Source organism: Martes martes (assembly GCF_963455335.1).
Source record: "Martes martes genome assembly, chromosome: X".
Lineage (NCBI taxonomy): Eukaryota > Metazoa > Chordata > Mammalia > Carnivora > Mustelidae > Martes > Martes martes.
The window spans coordinates 67,871,044-67,896,730 of NC_137897.1; the positions used below are offsets into that span (position 1 = coordinate 67,871,044).

The window sequence follows — 25,687 nt, forward strand, 5'->3', positions numbered from 1 at the left end:
GGGACTGGTTGAAATAGGATCTCCTAGTCCTCTGCCATCTTTCCCCTCCTTCCTGTTTTTTTTTTTTTAATTCATTCTGTCACCTTATGTCTTTTGATTAGAATATTTAGTCCATTTACATTCAAAGTAATTATTGATAGAGATTAATTTAGTTCCATTTTATTTGCTTGTTTCTTCATTGTTTCTGAAGATTTTCTGTCCCTTTCTAGGCTTTTTTCTACTCAAAGATTCTCCTTTAATATTTCCTGCAGGGTTTGTTTAGTGGACCTGAACTCTTTTAGTTTCTGTTTGTCTGCAAAACTTTTTATCTCTCCTTCTCTTCTGAATGATAGCCCTGCTGGGTAGAGTATTCTTGGCTGCATATTTTTCCCATTCAGCATGTTGAATATCTCATGCCACTTTCTTCACATTTCTGTGGGGAAATCTGTTGCTAACCTTGTTTGTCTTCTCTTGTGAGGGACTTTTGTCTTGCTGCCTTTATGATGTTTTCTTTATCAGAATATTTTGCAAATTTAACTGTGATATGTTTTGGTGTTGGCTAACTTTTGTTGATTTTGGTGGGAATTCTCTGTGCTTCCTTGATTTGGAAGTCTGTTTTCTTCTTCACAGTAGGGAATTTTTCAGCTATAATTTCCTGAAATAATCCTTCTGCCTCAGTTCCTCTATCTTATTCTTCTGGGACACCTATGATACAAATTTTATTATGTTTCATGGAATCACTGTGTTCCCTAATCAACTTTTGTGATCTGTCATTCTTCTTTCTCTATTTTATTCAGCTGCATATTTTTCATAATTTTATCTTCTCTATCACTTATTTCTTTCTGTGCTTCTTCCATCTGTGTGGTCAGTACATCCACTTGGTTTTGAATCTCAGTTATTGCATTTTTCATTTCGTCCTGGCAGGTTTTAGCTCTTTTATCTCTGTGGCCAGGGACTCACTGGTGTCTTCTATGCTTTTTTCATGTCCAGCTAGTATCCTTTGTTTTTTAAATTTTATTTATTTATTTGACAGCAAGAGATCACAAGTAGGCAGATAGGCAGTCAGAGAGAGAGAGGAGGAAGCAGGCTCCCCACTGAGCAGAGAGCCCGATTTGGGACTCAATCCCAGGACCCTGAGATCATGACCTGAGCCGAAGGCAGAGGCTTGACTCACTGAGCCACCCAGGCGCCCCTAGCTAGTATTCTTTTGACTGTTGCTTTAAATTCTAAATCAGGTGTATTACTTATATCTGTTTTGACGAGATCTCTGTATATGACCTTTTGTTCATTCTTTTGAGATGAATTCTTCCATCTTGTCATTTTTTTTTCCTTGGTCTATGTATTCTTGTCTTTCTTAAGAAAGCCAATTATGTTTCCTGCTCCTGAGAGTAATGGCTTTATAAAACAAAACCAAAACCAAAACCAAAACAAAACAAAAACAGTCGCATAATGTCCAGGCCTGTTTCTTTAGGAAGTTTCTCTGGTGTATGCTGCAGGAACTCTACTGCTATATTATAGCTGCTCTATTCCTGAGGTCAGTCCTCTTCAGGGTTTCTCCTTACCTGCAGTGGGGAGTGATTGGACCTTTTTCAGAGTGTGGTGTGTTTTAATTATGTGTTCTCTGAGCTCCTTGTTAAAAATGATATTTCCAGTAGAGTTGAAGCATTGTAGAACTCTATGGTTAATAAAACTGGTGTGTTTTGTCGTTTTTTCTGGTCTTCAGGAGGAGGGGCCCACTGCACTGGCTTTCAGGCACATTTGCCCAATAAAAGCAGTACCAGCAGAGTGCAGAGGGGTGGGTCTTGGTGAAAACAATTTAAGCAGCTTGCGTTGGCTCTGTGTTGTTTACTGAAGTAAGTTTATGCTGAATATGAGGGGAGGGAAATAGTACCAGCCAGCTCCTTTGTCCCTGGAGAGGGGAGTTGGTATTCACTGTTGTCAGCAAAGTCCTCCCAGAAGAGCAAATAATTTCCCCTCCATGTTCTAGGTGTTTTTCAGATCACTGTTTTCACACTGTATGTGTCTAGGTTGCTTGCTTTATCTTCTATCCCAGTCAGATCTACTAAGTTTTAAAACTCAAAACTTTAGGGATCTGGTAGTGGGGATCTATACTGGTCTTCTCTGGGTAGGGTCTCACTACACCACAGTTGATGCAGGTTTGACCCAGAAGGGTGGTTGCACCAGACTTCAGGAATGTGGGGTTTGGAGCAAAGCACACTAAAGAGCCAGTATCTAGGTTAGCTCCCCTCAGGAGGTGTCTCTCCACCTATGCTGAGGGGCAAAGGGTGAGGGAGGGAAATGGCATCTTTCAGCTACTTTGTCCCTGGAGAGGCAATGCCACCTCTCTCAGATACAGTCTAAGAAGGGGGAACCATCTCTCCCAGTGCATCTCAGGTTATCCACAGATTGCACCTTCTGCCCCCAGGTTTTCTGTTTGCTTTCTCTACAGGAACAATGCAATGCCTTAGGGCTTTACACCAGCCATGCCACAGACCTCTAAAACTGTAGTTTTTGAGCCCTGATGGCTACAAATACAAAAATCAAATCTTCTCATTTTTGCAGTTAATGGCTTTGGTGATGTGTTTTCCTTGTGTGATCCCCTGTGCATTTCTTTCTTTCTTTTGCCTCTCATTGTGACCAAGGACCCCCTCCCTTTAATAGCATGTATGATCCCTTTCTTCTCCAAACCACATCTCTGCATTCCTATCTTTCACAATATGGCTTCCTTTCTCCTTCTAATTGCACAGTTTGTTCTATCAGCCCTTAGATCGATTTCTTAGGTGTTCAGAATGATTTGACAATTATCTAGCTGTGTTCTAGGGACAAGGCAAGCCTAGGGTCCTCCCAGGACTCTACCACCTTAGCTCCTCAGTGAACTTTTGAAAGAGTTGTGCCCATCTTTTATAGACATAAGCAGTTCCTTTCAATCAATGCATGTGTGGATTCATTAGCATAATTACATGTGACTGGATTTGGAGGATTAGAGTTACATCAATTAGCCAAAATGCCTACATAAAACACCTTGAATTCGCCTAGATATCAGATATAAACTCTGTATAGAAGCAAATTGAGTTTCTTAATATGTCTTATGCACTCATTTGATAGGAATCCTTAGAATAATTCCACAAGAAAATACAATTGTAACCTAAAATGTGAAGTTTAATCAGCCAGTCTATCTTCTGGCTATTTGATGTGTACAATGTCTTTTACTCCAGATGTTTTCACTTGTGTGGACATAATCATTGTACGGAATAAGCTCTTTAACAGGGTGACTTGAGTTTCTCATCACTCATGTAGGCACTTTTTTCCAATACAGGTGCTACTTAAGAACATTAAATCTGTATAGGAAGGGAAGTATTAAAGTACAAGGATCCTAATTTATTTACAAAACAACTTCTGTATACAATGATGTTATTAAGAGTGGTCATAATCAATATTCATATTCATATATTTACACAAAAATATAAAATATTTTATTGAAGAAAATATTTGTTTCCATATGAAAAAAAAAAGTTTTATTTTGGTAGCAAGCATTTCCAAAGGAAACAAATGGTTTCATCACTATGGCCAAAATAAATGTTTTCTTTAAGGCTGTTAAGTCAGTCAAATGTTCTCACAGCAACTTCAAAATGTTTCCATACTTTATTTTCACAGAAAGAGGGTCTCTCCTTCTCACCCATCTCCCTATGGAAATATTTTGAGAATGTATTTTGACCATGAAAACAGTGAAAACATTTTGAAAATGTTGTCTTTATAAGTGTTAAAATGATGCCCTCAAAGTTTAAAAAAAGATTAAACAGAAATGACAGTGTGGTGCAGTTGAAAGAACACTAGAAGAAATAGAAATAGATTTTAGCTTTGACTCTATAGCTTACTTGTTGAGTGACTTTTAACTGATCATCTCACCTTTTTTGGCTTTCAGTTTATTGATCAACAAGATGAGAAAGTTTTACTAAATGTCATGTAATCTACCTTTTGCATTTCAGTAAAATATAAATTGAATACATGTGTCTTCAAACTGATGACCCATATTCTATTTTTATTTTTCTAATAGCAAATTATCTTACTTTTTTGTTTTATTTGAATAAAAAAAATCATGGTATTTTAACCTGAATTAAATATTGCCAGGTATGTGTACTGTATCCTCTAGCAACTATGGATGTATTCAAATTTTTTCTGCTACAACACAATCATCTCTAAAACAAGTTTAAATAATTTCCCTCTTTGCTTCAGTTTCACAGACTGTGCAAGTAAAAATATATTTATCTTGAGTTTAGTTTTATAATGAGGGAAAAAATGAATATAAACACTAAGTGAACCATGAGTAGTGTGTTTTTTCCCCCTTACTGTCATCTGTGGCTCAAAACTTTAGACTGCTATGGAGTTCTAAGGAGTTTTACTTAAACATAATGGCATTTATAATATTAATACAATAGATAGTCTAAGAGTATGAGCTGGACAATTTCGTCAGTTCCTAGAGACCTTTTCATTTGGACTTTAGAGTGAGACTAAGATAGGAGCATCCTTATTGCCTTGACGAATGATCTTTCTAAAGCAAAGCCCCGAAGTCAAACTCTGGTCCTAATTCTTGGAGGTCTATTTTGTGCCATTTGACTTAGAAAGCTATAAGATGCTTTCAGCCCGTTAGTGTGACCTAAACAGAGAGAGTGCTGGCCCTGCTCTAGCCTGACCATAGCTGCTGATTTCTGTCCAGTTCTGAATGGCAGTGAAACCCATATGGGTTCAAGTGAGCAAATAGTATAACAACATTACAGGAAGACATTACTGTGACATTTTGAATACATGAAAAGAGGTTTTAGCAAATGAAGGAAGGTATAAAGAAGTAGATTTTTTTATTTGTTTATTTTTAAGAACTGCTCTTGATTTGTGATTGGTCCTAAATTAGACGTTTTCCTCTCTGGATCAACTTTTAAAACTTACAAATAGTAAATGAATGTCTACTAAAAGCCCAACACTTTTTTAAAGCATCAATGATATATGTAAGTAAGTATAAAGATGCAGTCAATTAAGAAAATAACAAATATGGTTAAGAAAATAACACATCATATAAATTTTAAATTGGAGAGCTACATGAGATCATCAGACTAGCATATAAGAAATGTCACAATGAAGGTGAGTGGAATGAAGTAAGTGTTGTAACAGAGCTGTGATTGGTACCTGACTCCTATTGTTGAGATCTTCTAATCAATATGTTTAATTTAATATTTTTCTGATATAAACCATTATGCATACTTCTTTTCTGTCTCTGCATCACTAGTGATACCTTTATCTGTATTCATTTTATAGCACCTTTTCCGGTAACTATTCTTTCATTTTATGTCAATGAAACAAGATTTAGAAAACAAAAGCATCATTTGATGCACCAGTATTTATAGATGTAAGAATACATATTCTAGACCAGTATAGTCCAAGGAAATATGTAAGCCACAAATGTGATCCCCATGTGTAATTTTCATTTTTTTCCCTTTTAAAAAATATTTATTTTTTAAAATTTCTTTTCAGTGTTCCAGAATTCATTGTTTATGCACCACATCCGGTGCTCCATGCAATATGTGCCCTCCATAATACCCACCACCAGGCTCACCCAACCTCCCACCCCCTGCCCCTCCAAAACCCTCACATTGTTTTTCAGAGTCCACAGTCTCTCATGGTTCATCTCCCCCTCCAATCTCCCCCAACTCCCTTCTCCTCTCCATCTCCCCACGTCCTCTGTGTTATTTCTTATGCTCCACAAATAAGCGAAACCATATGATAATTGGATCTCTCTGCTTGACTTATTTCACTCAGCATAATCTCTTCCAGTCCTGTCCATGTTGATACAGTATTTACTTGTTTTAGAGTGACAGTGAGCAATCAAGAGGGTAGGGTTGTGGGGGGTTGGGTGGACCTGGTGGTGGGTATTAAGGAAGGCATGTATTGCATGGAGCACTGGGTGAGGTGCATAAACAATGAATTTTGGAACACACACAAAGAAAATAAAATTAATTTAAAAACAAGAGAGAGAGTGTGTGTGCAGAAGTGGGGGGGAGGGAAAGGGACTCCACACTGAGCATGGAGACTGATGCAGGGCTTGATCCCATGACCCCTGAGATCATGACCCCAACCAAAACCAAGAGTCTGATGCTTAACAGATTAAGCCATCCAGGCATCCCTAATTTTATGATTTCCAGTGGCAACATTTAAAAAGAAAAAAGTAGGTGAAAATAATTTTAGTAATATGTTTTATCGACCACAGTATATATGAATTAATATCACTGCAGTGCTTAACATATAAAATGTTAATGATATACTTAGCATCATTATTTTTGTACCAAAATTTCAAAATCCAGTTATTAGCATATCTTACTTACCCAACATCTCAGTTTGGATTCACCACATTTCAAGTGCTCAACAGCCACGTGGGGCTGGTGGTTACCTTAGCTGCACAGCTCTAGACTTACATAGGCAAATAATAGTTCAAGCTGTGTGACATTATGTAAGTTATTTAACAACTTTGCTTCATGTTTCTTTTTTGGAAAATGGGACAATAATAGTACCTATTTCATAAAATTGGGAATAAATGGTGTGAATTTGTGTAAAGATTCAAACAGTGCTTGGCAAATATGTTTTCAGGGTTAGAAATGATTCTTGATTATTGTCATTGGTGTATACTACATAATATTTTAAAATAAGGCATATTTTGATGTATAGACTTCCATATTTTAGTTATAACTATTGTTATAATAAAAAGTACAATTTAAATAGAAGAAATAAAATGCTTAACAAAGTTAAAATTATCGTAAACTATTTTTTTAAAACCTAAGTACCTCTTTATTACACAAGCAAAAGTGAGTGACCATAGTTCTAGCAATTGACTGAACAATGACATTGCAAATATATTTGCATTACAGGTAAATGATATACAATAACATAGATACCTAAGTTCCTGGTATAGATATGGCATGTTCATGTTTTGGAAATGCTTTTTATTTCTGCACTTCACATCATCTATACTTTTCAGCATGGGACTATAACATGCTGTGAACCATTCCTCAGAATTTATCCTGCTTAGGAAACTGGCAGTTACTTAGCAGTCATCTTTGACTTTATGTTTTTACTTTGGTTTTTTAATATAAGTAAGAATCATACCTATTTTATAGTTATGAATTGCCATAAATTTTTATGAATTATAGCAAATTATAAAGATAGCCTAAACAATTTTAATTGTGTATGAATATTTTCTCTTTAGTACTTGATTGTTTAATTTTTGCCTGTGTCAGAATTTCTCTCAAGTGTATGATTTTAGATTCTGAAATATTTAAATCAATTAATTCTTGGGGTGCCTGGGTGATTCAGTCAGGTGAGCCTTCAGTTCAGGTCATGATCCCAGAATCTTGGGATTCAGCCCACATCAGGCTCCCTATTCAGTGAGGAATCTACTTCCCCCTATCCCTCTGCCTGCCACTCTGCCTACTTGTGGCCTCTCTCTCTGTTAAATAAATAAATAAAATATTGGAAAAAATTAATTCTTGCTTTTGTCACTCTGAAAGCAGTTCTGATTTATATATTTCTTATAAATATTTGTCTCTGGTTATAGAAGCTGATAATCTGTTTTGTATTTCTTTGATGATACATGATTAGCTTTAAAAATAGAATAACATTTTAAATGTTTGCATGATATAAAAAATCTTATTTAGTAACATTGTGCATTAACTATCAGGATATACATAGGCAGCTTACTTCTTTTGCTTTTTTAAAAAAAAAGATTTATTTATTTTGGGGGGGAAGAGAGAAAGGGATAGAGAGAGGGCATATGAGAAGAGGGAGGGGCAGAGGAAGAGGGAGAAGGAGAGAATCCCAAGCAGACTCCCTGCTGAGCATAGAGCCCAATGCAGGGCTCAAACTCAGGACCCCAAGATCATGACCTCAGCTGAAATCAAGAGTCAGATGCTTAACTGACCAAGCCACCTAGGTGCCCCACAGCTTATTTCTTTTGAAATATCTTACCCAGATTATTAAAAAAAATAATTTTGAATTTGAAATAACTAATCTTAACTGGAATTAAGGACATTGTTGCTCATAATGTAATTTGTTCTGTGTGCTGAACATTTACTCCATTTGCTTTTGTGGGTAGTTAATGTACAGAAGATAATTATTGATAATGTAGGAAGATCAAAAGAAAAAATCAAGACTCCAAATGCGTGGGAGTTGCTATTGAGTTCTCTATAAGCCATCTTGACTGGTATCTCTGCCCATAAAAAGACAGGAAAAACAGACCTGTATGAAGGTAAGTGAAGGTTCTATGTTATTATCACAAAGATCTTATAATATTAAACATAAAGAATAGAATTCATTTAAACTGGCATCGTCATCTTCAAATATAGAGCCCAGGGAAATTAGGTGATTTGCTCAAGATTGGAGTGATAATAGTGGCAGTTCCAAATCTGATTCATGCCCCTATACTCATTTTCATGGCTACTAATGTGGGGAAAACAGCTTTCCATATGTTTTGGTACATAGATATGTTTCCTATACTTAAGGTACTTTATAATGCCTTCATGATTTTTCATTGCAGATATAATGGTTTTATCTTCAATTATATAAAAAATGAAAATGCAAACTTCAAATGAATTACTTGATTTAGAAAACATGACATCAATGCTTTCCCTTCAGACAGCTGTGTGCTGGTAAATGTTTAACAACTGGCTGGAGGTTAGCATGGGAGTAGAGCCCTGATTTGTAGTATTTGCTGATTTCTACCATGGCCTATTTCGAGCTACCAACATGAGATCTTCAATGAGAAATTAGGAATTAACACACACAATTGATGCTTGTAAGCTAGTACACATTAGTTCAAGCACATCACTGCTTTCAAAGCACACATGACAGACTTGGGATCTAATTCAGGGTCTTTTATCTCACGTAGGTCCTTATTTTCAGTTTATGCACATATATATACATACACATACATACAGGCAAGACTCCTGGATTTCATGTTTTTGTCTGTATTCTCTTTAAACCCAATATTCATTGCTTTGGTAATAGATGCTATTTCTCCATATATTCAAAGTATTGTTTTGAGTTACAGATGCATATTCACAGGATGTTGTAAACCTTAACATTAATCAGCACCTTTCAGGAAGAGAAAAACGTCAACAAAAGAAATCCCCAACAGTACATGCAGCAAAACTTGGGCAAAATCCCAATGTCTTTGATTTTGACTTGAGGTCCTAAATAATATGACATACTTCCTTTAGGAACATCCTTTATTCCTATCTCATACTCCAGCTTATTCCTTTAAAGAATGAAATTGTTTTTAAAAATGTGTTTAAAGCAGAAATCTTGAAAAATAAACCGTAAACTTCCAGTGTAAAGTTTCAACAGAGAATGGAAATATCTTGTATTCATTGCAATTTATCTGAAATACAATTTACTTAGATTTTCTGTAGTACTCTTAGTCAGAGGTGATTAACTACCAATTTTAGAGCACCAACAATTGCACTGTTAATTGTAATTAGCAAAAGGGAAACACCTGTAATGTGGAGGAAGCCACTCCAAGATTAGACTACACAGTCAGGCTGTAACAAAAGACAAATTAAATGAGCATACTGTTTATCTTCCGGGAAAATATAGTTGCTGAATTGTTAGATAGCTCCAACTCATGGGAAGTAGAAGCAGTTAGTAACCTTTTGCATATGTATTTCATTGCTGGCTTTTTACCAATAACTTCCACTGAGGAATGTTTGTGCATTTTCCTTTTCTTTCAGCACAAAGGCAGGCTGGTTGTGCTTGGGACAGTTAGACTATCACACCTTCAGTTTACTATGTCATGCTTTGCACATGATGTATCACCTTTCACTCCACATATTGATTTGCCACCTTCACCAAATTCTCTTCTTCATCAGCCTTCCTGCATTTAAATGGAGATTATTTTTAAATGCTTTCTTAACACTTTTCCTTTCCTCCCACTTTCACATTTACAATTATTCTTTTACAAAAGGATAAAAAATGTATAATGATTATTCTTGGCAACAGTCCTAAGGTGAAACCCTGTTGTATGTAATGTGTAAATTATAATGTATGCAGTTGTAAAGATTGGTTTGTAAAATGCTCGTGTTACTGCAGGAATTTAAAGAAAGCTGCCAGAGAGTTTGTACTCTCTAGTGGCTAATATTCACTGAAAATCATCTCAAATATTTTATATCTGAAGGGTTAATGAATAGTTGAAGTTAAACAGAACCACTAACTTTCTGGAAGGTAGGGAGATCAAGGATACAATAGCCACTCAGCAGGGGTTTAGGGAAATTCAAAACCTCTTCCTTTTTTACTATTATGTTGATGCTTATTTGGAATGATTAATTTTCCTGTGGCTTAATGTGAATTGGGAATTAAATAGAGACTGTGTTACCTTGCTGAACTTGCTTCCCCAGTTTTTAAGCTAAACTTGTGGATGGCTTTTCTAACCAAGTGCATTTGAAACAGAATCAATCTTCTCATTTAAATAGGAAACTAAGGAAAAGCATTTTTCAACTTTTGTTCCGCCACTTTTCAAAAAAAGTTTCCTTTCTAAATTTAGATTGCAAAAATATTCAGTATGCAACTCTCTTGTTGCACTAATTAGTAACCTTGCCAACTGTTAATTTTGATATTTTAATCCAGTTCTGGGAGAGTTCAGGAGAAAAATCAATGTATTTAGATCTTATTTCTACCTCCAAAGTTTCAAAGGAAACTCACAAAAATGCTTAAATGGCATGGTACAAAGTATTCTGGCAAAAAATTATTAAAATTATTAAAAATAATTCTCTTATCCCTCCTTCCATCACTTCCTTCTTCCTTCTTTCCTTCCTTCCTTCCCTCCTAGTTGATGTTTACTTTGTACCAAGAACTATGTTAGGAACAAACATGCTATACATATACAATAAGATACAGTCTCCATCAACAAGAAATTTAGAGTCTAGACAAGTAACTATAGTTTATTTACTTCTAAGTTTTTACGATAGGCAGAGTGGGACAAACTGCTCACTTAACTATGGTGCTGAGATGAATTTAATTTACATTCCTGTGATACCTAAAGGAGGAAATTGCTGTACACTTGCAGGAAATGTCTTGCTGCTCTGATAATGGAAGCAGTGTTAGAGTGAGGGTCATCACTAGCTCTTTCCAGAGGTGGATGTTACAGTGTTCTCTGTATGCCCCACTGATGAGGTTAAATTGCCAAAAGTATTTCAGAACTTTAATCTTCCATGATTTTGACCTTGAAATTATTTTTTTCTCAAAAAGGTGAAATAATTAACAAGTTTTTACTGCTTAGGATAGTCTTTCTTTCTTTTTTTTAAAGATTTTATTTATTTATTTGACAGGCAGAGATCACAAGTAGGCAGAGAGGCAGGCAGAGAGGGGGGGAAGCAGGCTCCCCGCCGAGCAGAGAGCCTGACGCGGGGCTCCATCCCAGGACCCTGAGATCATGACCCAAGCCGAAGGCAGAGGCTTTAACCCACTGAGCCACCCAGGCGCCCTAGGATAGTCTTTCAATTGTATTTAGCAATTATATAATGGGAGCATGTTAGTTGAATGTATCTTAGAAAAAGTTATCAGTGATGAAGAACTTTCAATTTTAGGGTACAAATGTTTATTTCTATCTAAGTTCTCCTGCCTTGAGGGGGTATTATTTAACAGCATATTTGTTATTGTTTAGGTCTGTTAAGCCAGAAAATAGCATTTCCTCAAAACATAGCATAAATAACACCCAGAAAGTCCAAAGACAATGAGTACATACACTGTGAGATTATTTCACAGAATGTATTTTCTAGTAGAATAATTATAATAATATTAATATAAGAGCAATGGACTAGATAAAGGCATGATACAAAGAAAAAGCAAAAACACAGAATAAACACATACACTTATTTCTTATTTATAAATACAATTCCCTCATCTAAATGTTGAAAAGGTTTTTAAATTTCTTACTCCCTTTCCTCCCTGTATGTGGGGATACATTTTATGATATCAAGTATTAAACAGTGAACATTAGAGCTAGTATATGTTCATTTTCTCACAGTAAAACTATGGTTTTCCACATTGTGCTGTATTAGTACATTTTCTAACCTTGAACTGCACTGTGTGTTTAGCCCTCAGGAATGTGTCCATAAAAGCATATCATATTCTTAAAGGCCTGTACAATATTTGAATCTAAAGATAACATAGAGTTAAGCTTGTTTCTGGACTGATTAATTTTTCTACTGTCTGTCCTGATTATTTTTCTACTGTCAATGTTTTGTGTATGGATCAAGCTTTGTTTAATTCAAGAACATGAAGTATGATTTGAATTTTTTCCCTCTGACACTAGGAGTTAAAGCAGAAGCAAACAAACAAACAAACAAAACAGCAACTGCAGCAGTAGGATAAATCCCTGCTTCAAAGAAAATGTAAGAAGGCAGACTTTTTGAGGTTCCTCCTTCTGTAGGCTTGGTTTCCTCATCCTCAAACTACACTGCCAGTTCTACCTGTGCTGGGAATTCCTGCCTCCTACTGTTCCCAACTCCTTTATAACAAAGAAGATGAATCTTTGAATTACAGTCTGCTGATTGGCATCCTGTTGTTAAGAAACAGAAATGAATGTATTGTATTTCATAATAAAAATGCCTCCTACCCATCCTTGAAAAGACATGCACAATGAATTGAGGCCCCATGTGGAACAGGCCCGTGTTGACCTCCCACTTCTCCTTTCCTCTGCTTCCTATTGGGATCATTAAGTTATCCTTTATAGTGGTGACTCTGGCCACACACAAGGCTGTCTGTAGCCTGACTTAGGGTTCTGTGCATGGCTAAGGTTGGAAAAGTGGCCATCTTTGGCCAGAATAGGGAACTCTGTCTATGATCAGGATTGGCAGGGTATTCAGTTCACAACTAAATTTCAATATTAAGTCTAGGACTGGGATTAGGGTTTAGGTTGTTGTGAAGTCCTATCAGGGGGAGAAAAGAAAAAAAAAGTAACCTTAGGGTATTGACAGTTGAATTATAATAAAAAGGATCTACCTCAAGAAAAAAAAAAAAAGGATTGCCCTTTTTGCAACCTTGTCTTGTTGCTAGTAGCAACTATAGGATCAACTCATCATCAATAGTATCAAAGAGATTCTCACCTGAAATGGAGACCCACATTACTTGTCGTGTTATTAATTTCATTTCCTTCAGAAAGTGGTAAAACATTCTAGTGGGAATCAAATGTACTTATGAAGGAATATTAAAAAGCAGACTGTCAGTTATGTAAATTACATTGACTTAATTTTTTTCTATGGTTAAAGACATAAGTTATGAGTATGGAGGAAAACACCATGATTTTAGGAGAAGTTTCTCTCTTATAGGGAAGAGGGGAATCTAGAGGGAAATAGGAAAATAATTTTTGCCAGCTCTGGGATTTGGCAATTTTGTTTACTTGAAGACAGTAAGGTAAAAAGATATTTTTGAGGAGTTAAATAATGTGATAATGTTTTTGACTTAGAACAGCTGGAAAAAAGGATAAAATGGCTTCAGGGATACTCCTATAAAAACATATCAAAGTAATTGTATGATGTAACACACCACTACTTATAAAACAAGAATCTATTTAAATTGGAAAATTCTGCTCAAAGAGGTTCACACATTGGCTGTTTCTTCTCCCTTCTTGCACATTATTTAATTATGGAGGATTTTAGAGAAAAGAATTTCTAATTCCTCTTAATTCCTTGAATCAAATCATTTCAGGACACATTTAGCAGATGATGAAACTGAAGCATAGAGAGGTTGAGTTTCTCAGAGTCACAAACTGATTTCACAGTACATTGCTGGCCTATCAAATTGTGCTGCCTTGTGGAAACCATGATTTAGGGAGAAAAATGAATTTTTGGAAAAGTATGTTTTTCTGTAACCAGGCAGCTGTGTCTCAAGATTTACTTGTTGCATTTGAATCTATCCAAATTTACCTGACTTCCAAATGAAAGTGAGGGAGGGCAGAGAACGTTATGAGACCATCTAGTTAGTCATAAACATGTCCACTGCCATGGCAAACTTAAAACTCTCCATTCCCATTTATTAAAATCTAGCAACTTATTCATAATTGTGCCGCAATCTACAACAAAAAAATTAGAATTGAGTTCTCTATTTCCTAGTGAACTGATCTATTCTTTCTTTGATGAAAATTGTCATTATTTCAAAACAGTAAAGAGATGTGGGGCAAAGTTTTTTGTGGGGAGAAGAAATGCCTAAAAAATGTTTTCCTGTCAAAGTAAGGGATGGAAAAGGGAAAATAATGAGAATATAATCTATGTATGTCTAAACACGTATTTCAGTTGCCTTAAGAAAACTTAGAATTGTGAAATTAAAATATAAAGCTTGAACTCTAGAATTAATGCTTTAGTAGTAAGGACTTCTTGGGATGTAAATTAAGTATGTGGTAGGAGATGGTTGGGAGAGTTGGTAATTCTTTTAGTACTAACATTCAGATGAGAATTCTACTTTTCTAATATGTAAATGACAGAGTGTATCTCTTTGGATAGAATTTTTTTGACATTCAAAATGATTTCCATGGAAATTTTAAGTATTAATAACTGCAAGCAGAGTAACAATACTCCTTATATTTGTATAGCACCTTAAAAAATTGTGGTAAAACACATTTTAGTACAGTATTAACCATTTTAAGTGTACAGTGAAGTAGTGTTAGCTATATTCACATTGTTGTCAACAGATTTGTAGAACTTTTTTAAAAAGATTTTTATGTATTTATTTGACAGACAAAGATCAAAAGTAGACAAAGAGGCAGGCAGAGAGAGAGAGAGGAGGAAGCAGGCTCCCCACTAAGCAGAGAGCCCAATGAGGGCCTTGATCCCAGGACCCTGAGATCATAACCTGAGCTGACGGCAGAGGCTTTAACCCACTGAGCCATCCTGGTTCCCATGTAGAACTTTTACATGTTGCAAAACTGAAACTCTATACCTATCGAATAACTCCCCATTCCCCACCTCCCACCCCTTCCCTGGCCCCAGGAAAACACCTTTCTACTTTCTATTTTCATAAGTTTACTACTATATTTACCTCATATATGTAGAATTATACAATATTTGTCTTTTTGAGACTGCCTTATTTCTGGCAGCATAACGTCCTCAAGGATCATCCATGTTGCAGTATCAGAATTTTCTTCAAGTTGTACAGCACTTTTAACTTTCCAAACCAGTATTCATATATATTTACCAATTACACACAACTACCAGGTGAGGATAATACTATGACATTATGCACACATTTTGTTCTTTTTTGGGGGTAATTTTCCATAGAATCAATCCAGAAACTTAATGTAACTTAAAATATAAGCTAGAATATACAGATGAGAAAGCAGAAAACTATGCATACTTTGAAGTTAATGCATTATCTGCATTAGACCAGAAATATAACATGGTTCTAATGATCAGATTCATATTTAGTTTACATCTCTAATCCTGAAGCGAGAAAGTACATCTAGAATAGTCATGTAATTTGCTTGAGATCACTTGTCTCAATAATGGCAGAACTGGTGAACTAGTTTTCTGTTGTATAAACAATTGCCTCAAATTTAGCAACTCAAAACAACATCCATTTATTATCTCACAGTTCTATATATCAGAAGTCTAGAGAGGCTTGAGTGGGTTCTTAGAGTTTTGGAAGTTTGAAATCAAGGGCTGATAGGCTGGGCTCTTAATCTGGAAGATTTTGGTAAGAATCCACTCACATTGAAGGTTTTGGCAGAATGTAGTTCAGTTGTAGGATTTGCATACCTATTTTCTTGCTGGCTGTCAGCCCAGGATTGTGCTTGGCTTCTAGAAACTACATGCATTCCTCGATACATGGCTTTTTCTATCCTCAAACCAACAATGGTATGTTCTGGGATTTCCTTTCTGTTTTTAAAGGATTAGATCCATCTAGATAATCTTCTCTTTGATTAAATCAAGTCACCTGGTTAGTTAACTTAATCACATGTGCAAAATCCCTTTTGCCATGTAATTGTAATGACCTCAGCTATAATACATTCATAGTTCTGGTGATTTTGCCTAGAAGTCTCTCAGGATGGAGGAGAATTTTAGAATTCTTCCTACCACAAGTGGAATTAGAACTCAGATTTAACTTCTAGTGCTTTCCACTGCACCACACTGAATATCTAAGATTGTTTACATTATTACTTTGTATGATTTGTTAATATTTATTCATGCAAAATTAAAAAAATAAATCAGCAAAAAACCAAAACCAAACCAAAACAAACAAACAAACAAAAACCTGGCACTTTTGTTTATCAATTGAATGTGTACTTCCAGGTTATATCCCTAACTGTAGAGACTAATGCAGTCAGGTTAATAGTGATTGCATTCCTAAAGGTCTTGCTCAACTTCCTAAGCTCTCCTGAGTTGTGATATTAAGGTCATGTTCCTCTATTTTCTGATTGACATTCAAATTTGAAATGTTAACTACTGAGATCATTGTAGGATTATAAACAGACTGTGACAATAACCAATGAGACTTCATTTGCCAGACATAAAAAAACAGTATTTTGCCTATTTGGAACAGGTTCCCTAAGGTTGGCACTAAAGTGCCCCTTGTGTTAACCATTTAAGAATACCTATAAATGATGATACAAAGTAAAAGTCAGTGGCCTTTCAGAAAAGCAGCAGCAGGTACAGCAGGTTATACTGAAGCTTTCCCAAGGCAGTGGAACTTAAAGCATGTCTCCAAGAAACTGATACCTTGAAAATGTTTCACAGTTAAAGGGTTCTAGGGTCAAATTCTATGTTTAGCAGACAGTGAAACAACTCTTCCAGTTGGAATAGAAGACTCATTTAAGAAGTAATTAGAGAAAGGGAAGAAATATATATTTGGGGAGATTGCCTGGCTTAGGCATTTAGACTTTGTTTTATATGCAGTCTGGAAGTATTGAAGGTTCTAGAGCAAAAGATGACATAATGAAAGGGATGTTTCACCAAATTTCACAGGATAGTTTACAAGGAATGAATTAGAACAATGAAGTGAACCATTAAAAATAACCTGAGCATGGGGCACCTGGGTGGCTCAGTGGGTTAAAGCCTCTGCCTTCAGCTCAGGCCCTGATCTCAGGGTCCTGGGATCGAGCCCCGCATCAGGCTCTCTGCTCAGCGGGGAGCCCGCTTCCCTTCCTCTCTCTCTAGCTGCCTCTCTGCCTACTTGTGATCTCTGTCTGTCCAATGAATAAATAAAATCTTTAAAAAAAAACCCTGGGCATGAAGTGATGAGGGCCTAAATTAGGGAGTTAGCAATAGATGGAGATGGAAATCTGCAACACATATTACAATGGAGCAAAGATATTGGAGACTGAAAACTAAGGGAGAAGAAGAGGGAGGATCAACAACTTTTTAAAGATGTATTTATTCACTTATTTGTCAGAGAGAGAGAGAGCAGAAGCAGGGAAAGCTGCAGGAAGAACAAACAGAGCAGGCAGAGGGAGAAGCAGACTCCCTGCTGAGCAAGGAGCCTGATGCAGGACTTGATTCTAGGACCCTGGGATCATGACCTGAGTTGAAGGAAGATGCTTAACTGACTGAGTCTCCCAGGTGTCTTGAGGGAGGATCAAAATTGCCCTCAAGTTTATAGTTTCAGCAATCAATAGGAGAGCATGCCTGTACTAATGACAAGAGAAGGGAGGATTGGAGAGTGGGATTTAGGGAGGCATATGTTGAATTTGAAATACTAGTGGAATATATCCATATATGAATGTTAACTTCTTATCCATTCTCTTAATATCAAAGGTTTTGCACAGTGATATACTTTTTGAATTCAAGAATGCCTTTCCTTAGGAAAAAAAAAAGTATTTGACAGTGATATGATACACTTTAGAAGGGAAAATATTTATTTAATTTGATTTACTCTAAGATTTACTAAGGTATATTGATCCCACTGAAGTTAATAGAAATTACACAAGTGGAACAAAAGGAAGCCACTAAGAATTGAAGCCATATGCCAACATTTCTGTTATATAGTCTTTATTAATTATACTAAAATCTTTATTAGAATTCAGTTAATTTATGACAAAAATTAAACTTGTTTAAAGGTGCTAACAACCTGGCCTGAGGCACATTTAATTTAAATAAGGAACAGAGTCAGGTAAATGAAGTATAAATTAGCTTCAGAATCATACTTTCTATCAAGTGAGTAGTCAACCCTTAAATTGTCTATTACATCAGATTTCTTTTTTTTTATTGAAGGAAAAACAGAAACTCAGCATTAGCAAGGGAATTAAAGATTATAATTTAAGATAATAGATATAAATAATTCAATTAATCACAATTACAAGATAAATGCATAAACAGATTGATCTACATGATCCCCGATATTGTAATATTTGACCCACTAACAAGTGGAGGTTTTTCTTCATCCCTTGAACACCCTTATGTTAAAGATAATTTCCATAACTTCCTTAACTCTAGTGGAGTGCTGGTGATGATGAGTTTAACGTATATAAATTGGAATTTTGGATTGCCTATAAGAACTGAAAAAGGTATACCTAAAACTATTATGTATCAACTACACTAAAACAAACAAACAACTGAAAAAAAGAGTAAATGATAATGGAATATAAGCGGTCTTGCTTCTGGTTGGTGGGTTTTTTTTGTTGTTGTTCTTTGTATTGATAGCTCCTAGAGAAATGATGAGCCACACTTTAAGTTCCCATGAACCAAGGGCTGATTGATGCCCAGCTCAACATAAGGACCATTTTATGAGAGTTACCATAGTGACCAGGTTCTAGTTATCAACTTGAACAATTTTATATATGGTTAATTTTAATTTCCCATTTTTCGTGGATGACTTTATTCCACTTGCTGAATTGGTTGCTGCTGCCTTTGATCTGGTGGGGAATACAATCCAGTGCAATAGTTAGACAAATTATCAGTTTGCCAACACTGAGAGAAGATGGATTCAAGTTGCTGTGAGGTCAGAGTTTTTTTCTCTTCATAAACACTGAAAAGTCAGGTAGAGTTTAACTACCACTGGCATCCTTGAAATGTTGTCATAAATGTCAGTCCTAAGAGATTATTATTAATCCATGATGCAATTAAAAGTTTTACTGTTCTGGTAAAAAGATTCTTATTTAATTTGAAAAGCACATTGAAAGTCAGAGGAGTACCCTCATATCTTCAGAAATGTGCTCTGTTTGTCCCAGAATGTTACAAGTATTTCTTTAAAAGTAGTAAGCCAAGCTCTCGTTGGAAAGGATGACATGACTTGTGATTCCTCACTAAATCATATACTGACTATATGTTTGGTATTAAATATCCTGTAGGCTCATGTCATCACTAATTTATTAATAAGACTTTTATTCTTTGAAAAACAAAATCACCTTACTCTGTTGCTTATTCCTTGATTCATATACAAATGGCTGCTAACATGAGGGAAAAATAACTCCAACAGTGAAACTGCAAAATATTAATGAACAAAGTATTAGTTACATTATCTATTACACCATGGAACAGATATATCTTGGATATATCTTATTGATACCAGAAGACTTGTTGAATTTCCCTCTTAGAAAACCATCAAGTCTATAAAGTTTATAAACTGTGAGGTAATGCTCTGATGTTAATCCACTTCAAGTGCATAAATATGAAATAGTGCAGATATGTATTTCGAGTTGGTTTATCTTTTATCTCAGGAAGCTGACTTATTTCTTCTAAAGAAGTTTACAGGAAAAAGGGGGAAATACATATCAGGATAAATTATGTTAAAGAATGACCTGGACTGAAAGAAAATCTTGATTTTTTAATATAATTTCCCTACAAACCACTCATTAATTAGGTGTAATCTAATGTTGACTCTATAATCTGAAGCTCTTAAAGATTTAGCTGAGTTATTTAGTAAAAGCTTTGCTTATTGGGTTGTGTGACTTGTACCTTAACTTTTGTTTATGGTGTTTATGGGTGATACAACCACTGAGTCATTTGGGTGGGAAATTTTTTAAAGCTGTTTTATTTTACAGAGTGCAAATAACTTTGTAATTAAACAGAAAACAAATAATTGCCAACAAGCAATTATCATTCAATCAAAGAGTAATTACATGGTTATTTGTTCCCTGTAAAATAAAGCATTACTTAAATCAGTAACACAATCAATATTTCAGCAGAGATAGGATGCTGCAATGATGGACCTTTCAGCCTATGCTGATTAAATTGTCATCCAAATAACAATTTTCTCATTATTTGTTATTTATTTGTCTTGATTAATATGTACATATCTGCCTGATGCTAATAAAGCCCTTAAAGATAAGAAGTATAAGAGGATCATATGTTATGAATGATCTTTTCCAACTTTCTACAGTGTCCTCCATAGTCTTGCATCATGTTAGGCTTGTGTTCTTTGAAAAGAAATGCAGCATTAAGGAGGGCACGAGATGTGATGAGCCCTGGGTGTTATATGCAACTGATGAATTACTGATCACTACATCGGAAACTAATGATGTACTATGTGTCAGCTAATTGAATTTAAATTAAAAAAAATACAGGAACTTGTGCTAAGAGTGCTAGGAGTTTCTTACTAGAGAGGATCATTAGGCCTAAAGATAAAAATAAAGCTATTTTCTTTTTTTTTTTTAACAAAACTATCTTCTATTAGTATGGAACTTTATTGATTATAAAGCAGTTTTAGAAATTTGATTCTAATTAATTTATTCTAGGGATCCAAGTATTCTTTCCAAGAATAGAAACAAAGGCATCTGAATGTGATGTTTGCTCACTGATAAATTTAAGTTTGGATATCAAACTAAAGAGTTAATCAAAATTTTAAACAACAGGTCAGAAATACATCTCTATCAATAGACCATGAACTCCTCAAAAATAGAAGCTGTTCTAGGTATTCACATTATATCAATAAACAAAGAGACCAAAACTGCTGCCTTTGTCAAGCTTCCATTTTAATCTCTATAATCCTTATATATAATACTATGCCAGACAAACAGTGGTTGGGCACCTAGAGCATGTTTGTTTACTGAATGATAAAGTGTTTACTGGATAATTGAATAAGTGATATTGTCACTGCATATGCATAACTCCAGGGACCTTTAGTCCTTAAGTGGTTCTTGAAGTGGTATTAAGTGACATCTACCCTTCTTTTACCTTGTACATAGTGACACCTAACCTTCTTTCATCTTGTACATAGTCAGATTCAAGTGGATCATATTTTGAAGCTCCTATAATTATTGTGGAGTCCAAGACTTAAAAACGATTATCTGTTGATTAAATGATGCAACCAGTTTGCTATTCATGTAGTCAGGGAGAATAGAGCAATTTAAGGAATATTTGGAAACTGTAGCAACAGTGAAATATATCTTGTTAACTGAGTTAATTAACCATTTACTGAGCCCTGATGTGTGTAGATACCATTAGAATTTCTCAGGATGCAGTGACAAACCCAGAGATGTATACAACCTTCTCAGAGCATACATTCTTGCTGGGAAGACTTAATTAATCATACCAACCAACCAACTGAAAAAGATGTTAGGATGGAGAATATGGTCCTATTGGTTTATAACATATGTGGTAAATACTACCAAGCCATTTATAACATAAGCCATGAATTTTCCAATATAGATCTGATGGTGGGAAATTTTACCATTTTTTTTTCAAATCTTGGATTTTAAGGTAGAATCACCTGAGAAACTTAATGCCTCTCAAACCCGAGTCAGCTCATTAGAAAAGAGCTACTTCAAATTGTGAGCTTACCTATAAATTTGGAACAAATTTAGTTAAACCTTAAAGGTTTCAATGTGCACTGTCAACAACTAGCTCATTATATGGAAATAGAAGGAGCATCAATCTGCCTAGCTCAGGATTCAGTCTGAAAGTGATGGTGAGTATGAAGACAGTGCTGAAATTTTCACATTGGAAAAAGTACAAAGTAATAGGGTAGACTTGAATAAAGTTAGTAGGCTTGTTTTCTGTCAAATGAAAAGGCAAAGAACCACTTAGTATACAGGTTTAGTGACGATTATTTAACTTCTAATGACTGGATATACCTTGATGAACACTTTTCAATAATCTTGGGATCCTTTAGGACATTTGAAGTAAATAGCTCTTCTCTTATCTCTTCCTTAAAAGAGGAAGCCATAAAACAAGGTAAGGGCAAACAGGATAACAATACTGAATTAAATAAAATAAGTTATGGCTCAGAATCAAGTAGAAAGAAGGAGGGGAGAGTCAGTTTATAAAATTGAAACATTGAATGAGAAAAACAGAATCTTTCATGCTAGACTGATATACAATATTGATGTACAATGAAAGAAAATAACACCAGCACAGTGTGTGAAAAATGAATTGGGCAATGGTACCTCTGTGTAAGATTGCTAGAAGTAGTCTTCATTTAAAAATCTGTGTTTGTCTTACATTGGTGGAGCACTTTGCTACTGTAAAATTGATAGAGTAAGGTTTAACTTAAACTTTTTTTGTGAACCAAAAGTCATTTTTGGAAATGTTCTCTATCTGAGTCTTATAGTTTTTTGTGGCTTGGGTTATTTAAAACAGTGGCTTAGTATTTTGTCAAAAACCCTATTATTCAGCTTTTAAACTGCATTTTTACAAAACACAATGGAAATATCTTGGGGAACTTTAGAAAGTAATATATGAGACATACTGGATGACTTGAGAATAACTTGATCCTAATGTTCAATGACTTTTAAGTCTCTTCATTGTGGTGACAGTGTCCAAATGATACAAATAATACAGTCAGTACACTGACTGTATTAAAGTCATGGAAGCCAGATACTGACTTACTATTTTATGGATTAACAATTGTAACTGCAATTCCTGAGCTGCTCATACTATGGTGAAGAATGTGCAAATAGATCAGGTTAATGCTATAAGTTTAGCCTCAAGTAATCAGTTAAAAGCACTAATAAATCTGTGAGAAAAAGCAGCCTACATAGCAAACATGGCAGGTTTTGTTAGTACAGCCACTCAAGGGGAGTGCACTGCTGGTTATATAGCCTGATTTAAAAAGTAGGTAGATTTTAAAAAATCTACTGAGAGTGGGAGCCCTTTGTTCCTGGTGGTCTCCTGGCAGCTGTGGAAATGCTTAAAAAAAAGAATAATAATAAAAAATCACATCTTATTCTCTGTCTCTTAGCTCTTTACCTCTTTACATCTCTGTGCAGAGAATCATTTCCCATTCTATACAATCTGAATTCTGTGAGTCACTATCTCAGGTCTCAGTAGCATGTATTAATACTTGGGGTCAAATGTAGCTTTAAGGACAGGGGATAACTTTGGGTTTCTCAAATAAGTAATCTGTATTGCAAAGTGCTGCCTTGAAAATGTAATCTAAAATAAAATTAATCTTTTATGGTTTAAATGTTTACCATAACTATGTTGGGAAATTTAGTAGAAAGGAAGGTATTGGTCTTCTGGTACTCAATGAAAATAGTCTTTAAAATAAAATTCTATCACTTGGTAATTAAACAAAGTTGAGGAAACAAATACTGCAACTGATGATATTTCCAAAAGGAGCATGTTTTTAACCTAATCTTTGTTTTTGTCTGTTTTTTTTTTTTCCAACAGTTCCAGGCCTGGCAGGCCTCCTAAGCGTTCTTTGGGAGTGTTGCAGGACAATGCTCGCCTTCTGCCCCATTCAGTCCCCAGCCTTTTATCACCAGGACTTATCACTCCGACAGGTAATAAAACCCATCTGATGATCAGCCTTGTCTGTTCATGCTGCCCAGCATTAGAAATAAACTAATATTGATCTAACTGCCTTGTCCTTCAGAGCCTTTCAAGCTGTACTAGAGGTTACATTATTGAATTTTTAAAGTATTCATGAAAACAGTTTTGTTACTCTAGTGACTCATCAAGTGGACATGACTCTTTAAAAAATTGTCATTTCCTTGCAAGAAATCACTTTCAAGGCCTTATTGTATGTATACTTTTGTATGCTGGGGGCAGGGATGAGGGGCGCTAGACAAACAAGCTTTGTCTCAAAGTCTCCTATAGAATACAGAGCATCTACTTACTTATATGTCTCAGTAATGTCTATTTTTCTTTCTTTTCAAGGGTTTTAAACATTTGTGTATCTTGCCCAGTTTTAATCTAAGTTAAAAAGTAGAAAGAAGATGTACCCTTGGTAGAGGAGTCTTATGATTAGAAAAGAAGAACGTCCAAATGGTCATTGTCTTAAATAATAATTCAGTGTTTATCAACACTGTGATAAACAGTGCTCCGCTAAAAATACTAGTTTTATACTTTAGCACTGAACTTTTTTATTCTCTACAAAAAAATTAAAAGTGCGTGAAATGATTAAAAAAAGATTACTATTTCTCTAACTGAAATTTAAAAATTATTACAGTTACTACATGGTAGAAAATGAAAAGGAATTTAATGACAATGAGATCTTTATACCTTTATCCTTACAAAATTTTATAAAGCACCGACGGTATTGGGATTTTATGTCTAAAGTAATGAAAAATTGTATGAGTAGCAGTCTTTGTCAACAGTAGAAGTAGAGAGAAGGACATATAAACTAATAATTGCACTAAAGTGTAATACAGACTATAATAAAAGTACATACCAGTTGCTCTAAGGTCACAGAGATGGGAACAACTAAGTCAGTTTGGTAAGTTGGGTAATACACAGAGAGATGGAAACTTTGGATCTGTGTTTTGTAGACTGAATGTTGGACAGGAGGAGAAACAGTGAAAAACATTCTAGGCATGGAGAAAACTACAGGCAGATAAACGCTCATGAGAAAGCCTAGTGTGTTAGGGGGAATACCAATTAAGCTGAAGAGACTACACTAGATATTTGAAGTAGGAGATTCATAGGCAATATGTTTAGAATAGAAAGTGTGCCGAAAAGTGAACTTGTGAACTTAGCTTTTTATTTATCAGGTTTAGAAGATTAGGATTTTCCCTGTAGACCAGTGGTTTCTGAAGTGACTCTCAAGGACTTTCCTTACCTGCTGACATGGAATTGGGGAAGTAAATCAGATTCCCCATTTCTGCTTCAAAACTTTATATATCCCAGTTCACATAGTATTTTGTTTAAATTTTTAAAGGAATGATATATGGGGTGCCTGGGTGGCTCAGTCTGTTAAGCATCTGCCTTCAGTTTAGGTCATAATCTCAGGGTCCTGGGATTAAGCCCCAGATCAGGGAGCTTGCTTCTCCTTCTCCCTCCCGCCCTCCACATGCTCAAACTCTCTCTCTATTTCAAACAAAAAAATAAGATATCTTTTTTTTTTAAGATTTTATTTTCTTATTTGACAGATATAGAGTACAAGTAGGAAGAGCAGCAGGCAGAGGTAGAGGGAGAAGCAGACTCCCCCCTGAGCAGGGAGCCCAATGCGGGGCTCGATCCCAGGACCCTGGGATCATGACCCAAGCCGAAGGCAGCTGCTTAACCAACTGAGCCACCTGGGCACCCCAAAATAAAATATCTTTAAAATTAAAAATAAAAAATATAAAAGCTGCTATAGGTAAAAAGAATTACTGTTAAGGCTCTGAGGGTCAGGAAATGATTTTTTTTATTTTTCTTAATTTTTAATTTATTATTTATTTACTTATTTTTAAATTTAATTTTATTTCTTCAGTGTTCCAAATTTCATTGTTTATGTACCACACCCAGTGCACCATGTAATAAATGCCCTCCTTAATACCCACCACAGGTTCACCCATCCCCCATCCCCCTCCCCTTTAAAACCCTCA

The 25,687-nt window shown here is 35.3% G+C and overlaps 1 protein-coding gene across 3 annotated transcripts in view; it reads left to right on the forward strand.

The window, feature by feature from the left end:
- Positions 1–25,687, forward strand: part of DACH2 (dachshund family transcription factor 2) — a gene marked incomplete at both ends in the record, with an annotated part of 854,168 nt that overhangs the window by 351,863 nt on the left and 476,618 nt on the right. For all 3 annotated transcript variants that reach the window (XM_080794934.1, XM_080794935.1, XM_080794936.1), the window contains one exon: positions 23,550–23,662. In XM_080794934.1, the coding sequence (XP_080651060.1) occupies positions 23,550–23,662 (113 nt within the window). The remainder of the gene's footprint in view (positions 1–23,549; positions 23,663–25,687) is intronic.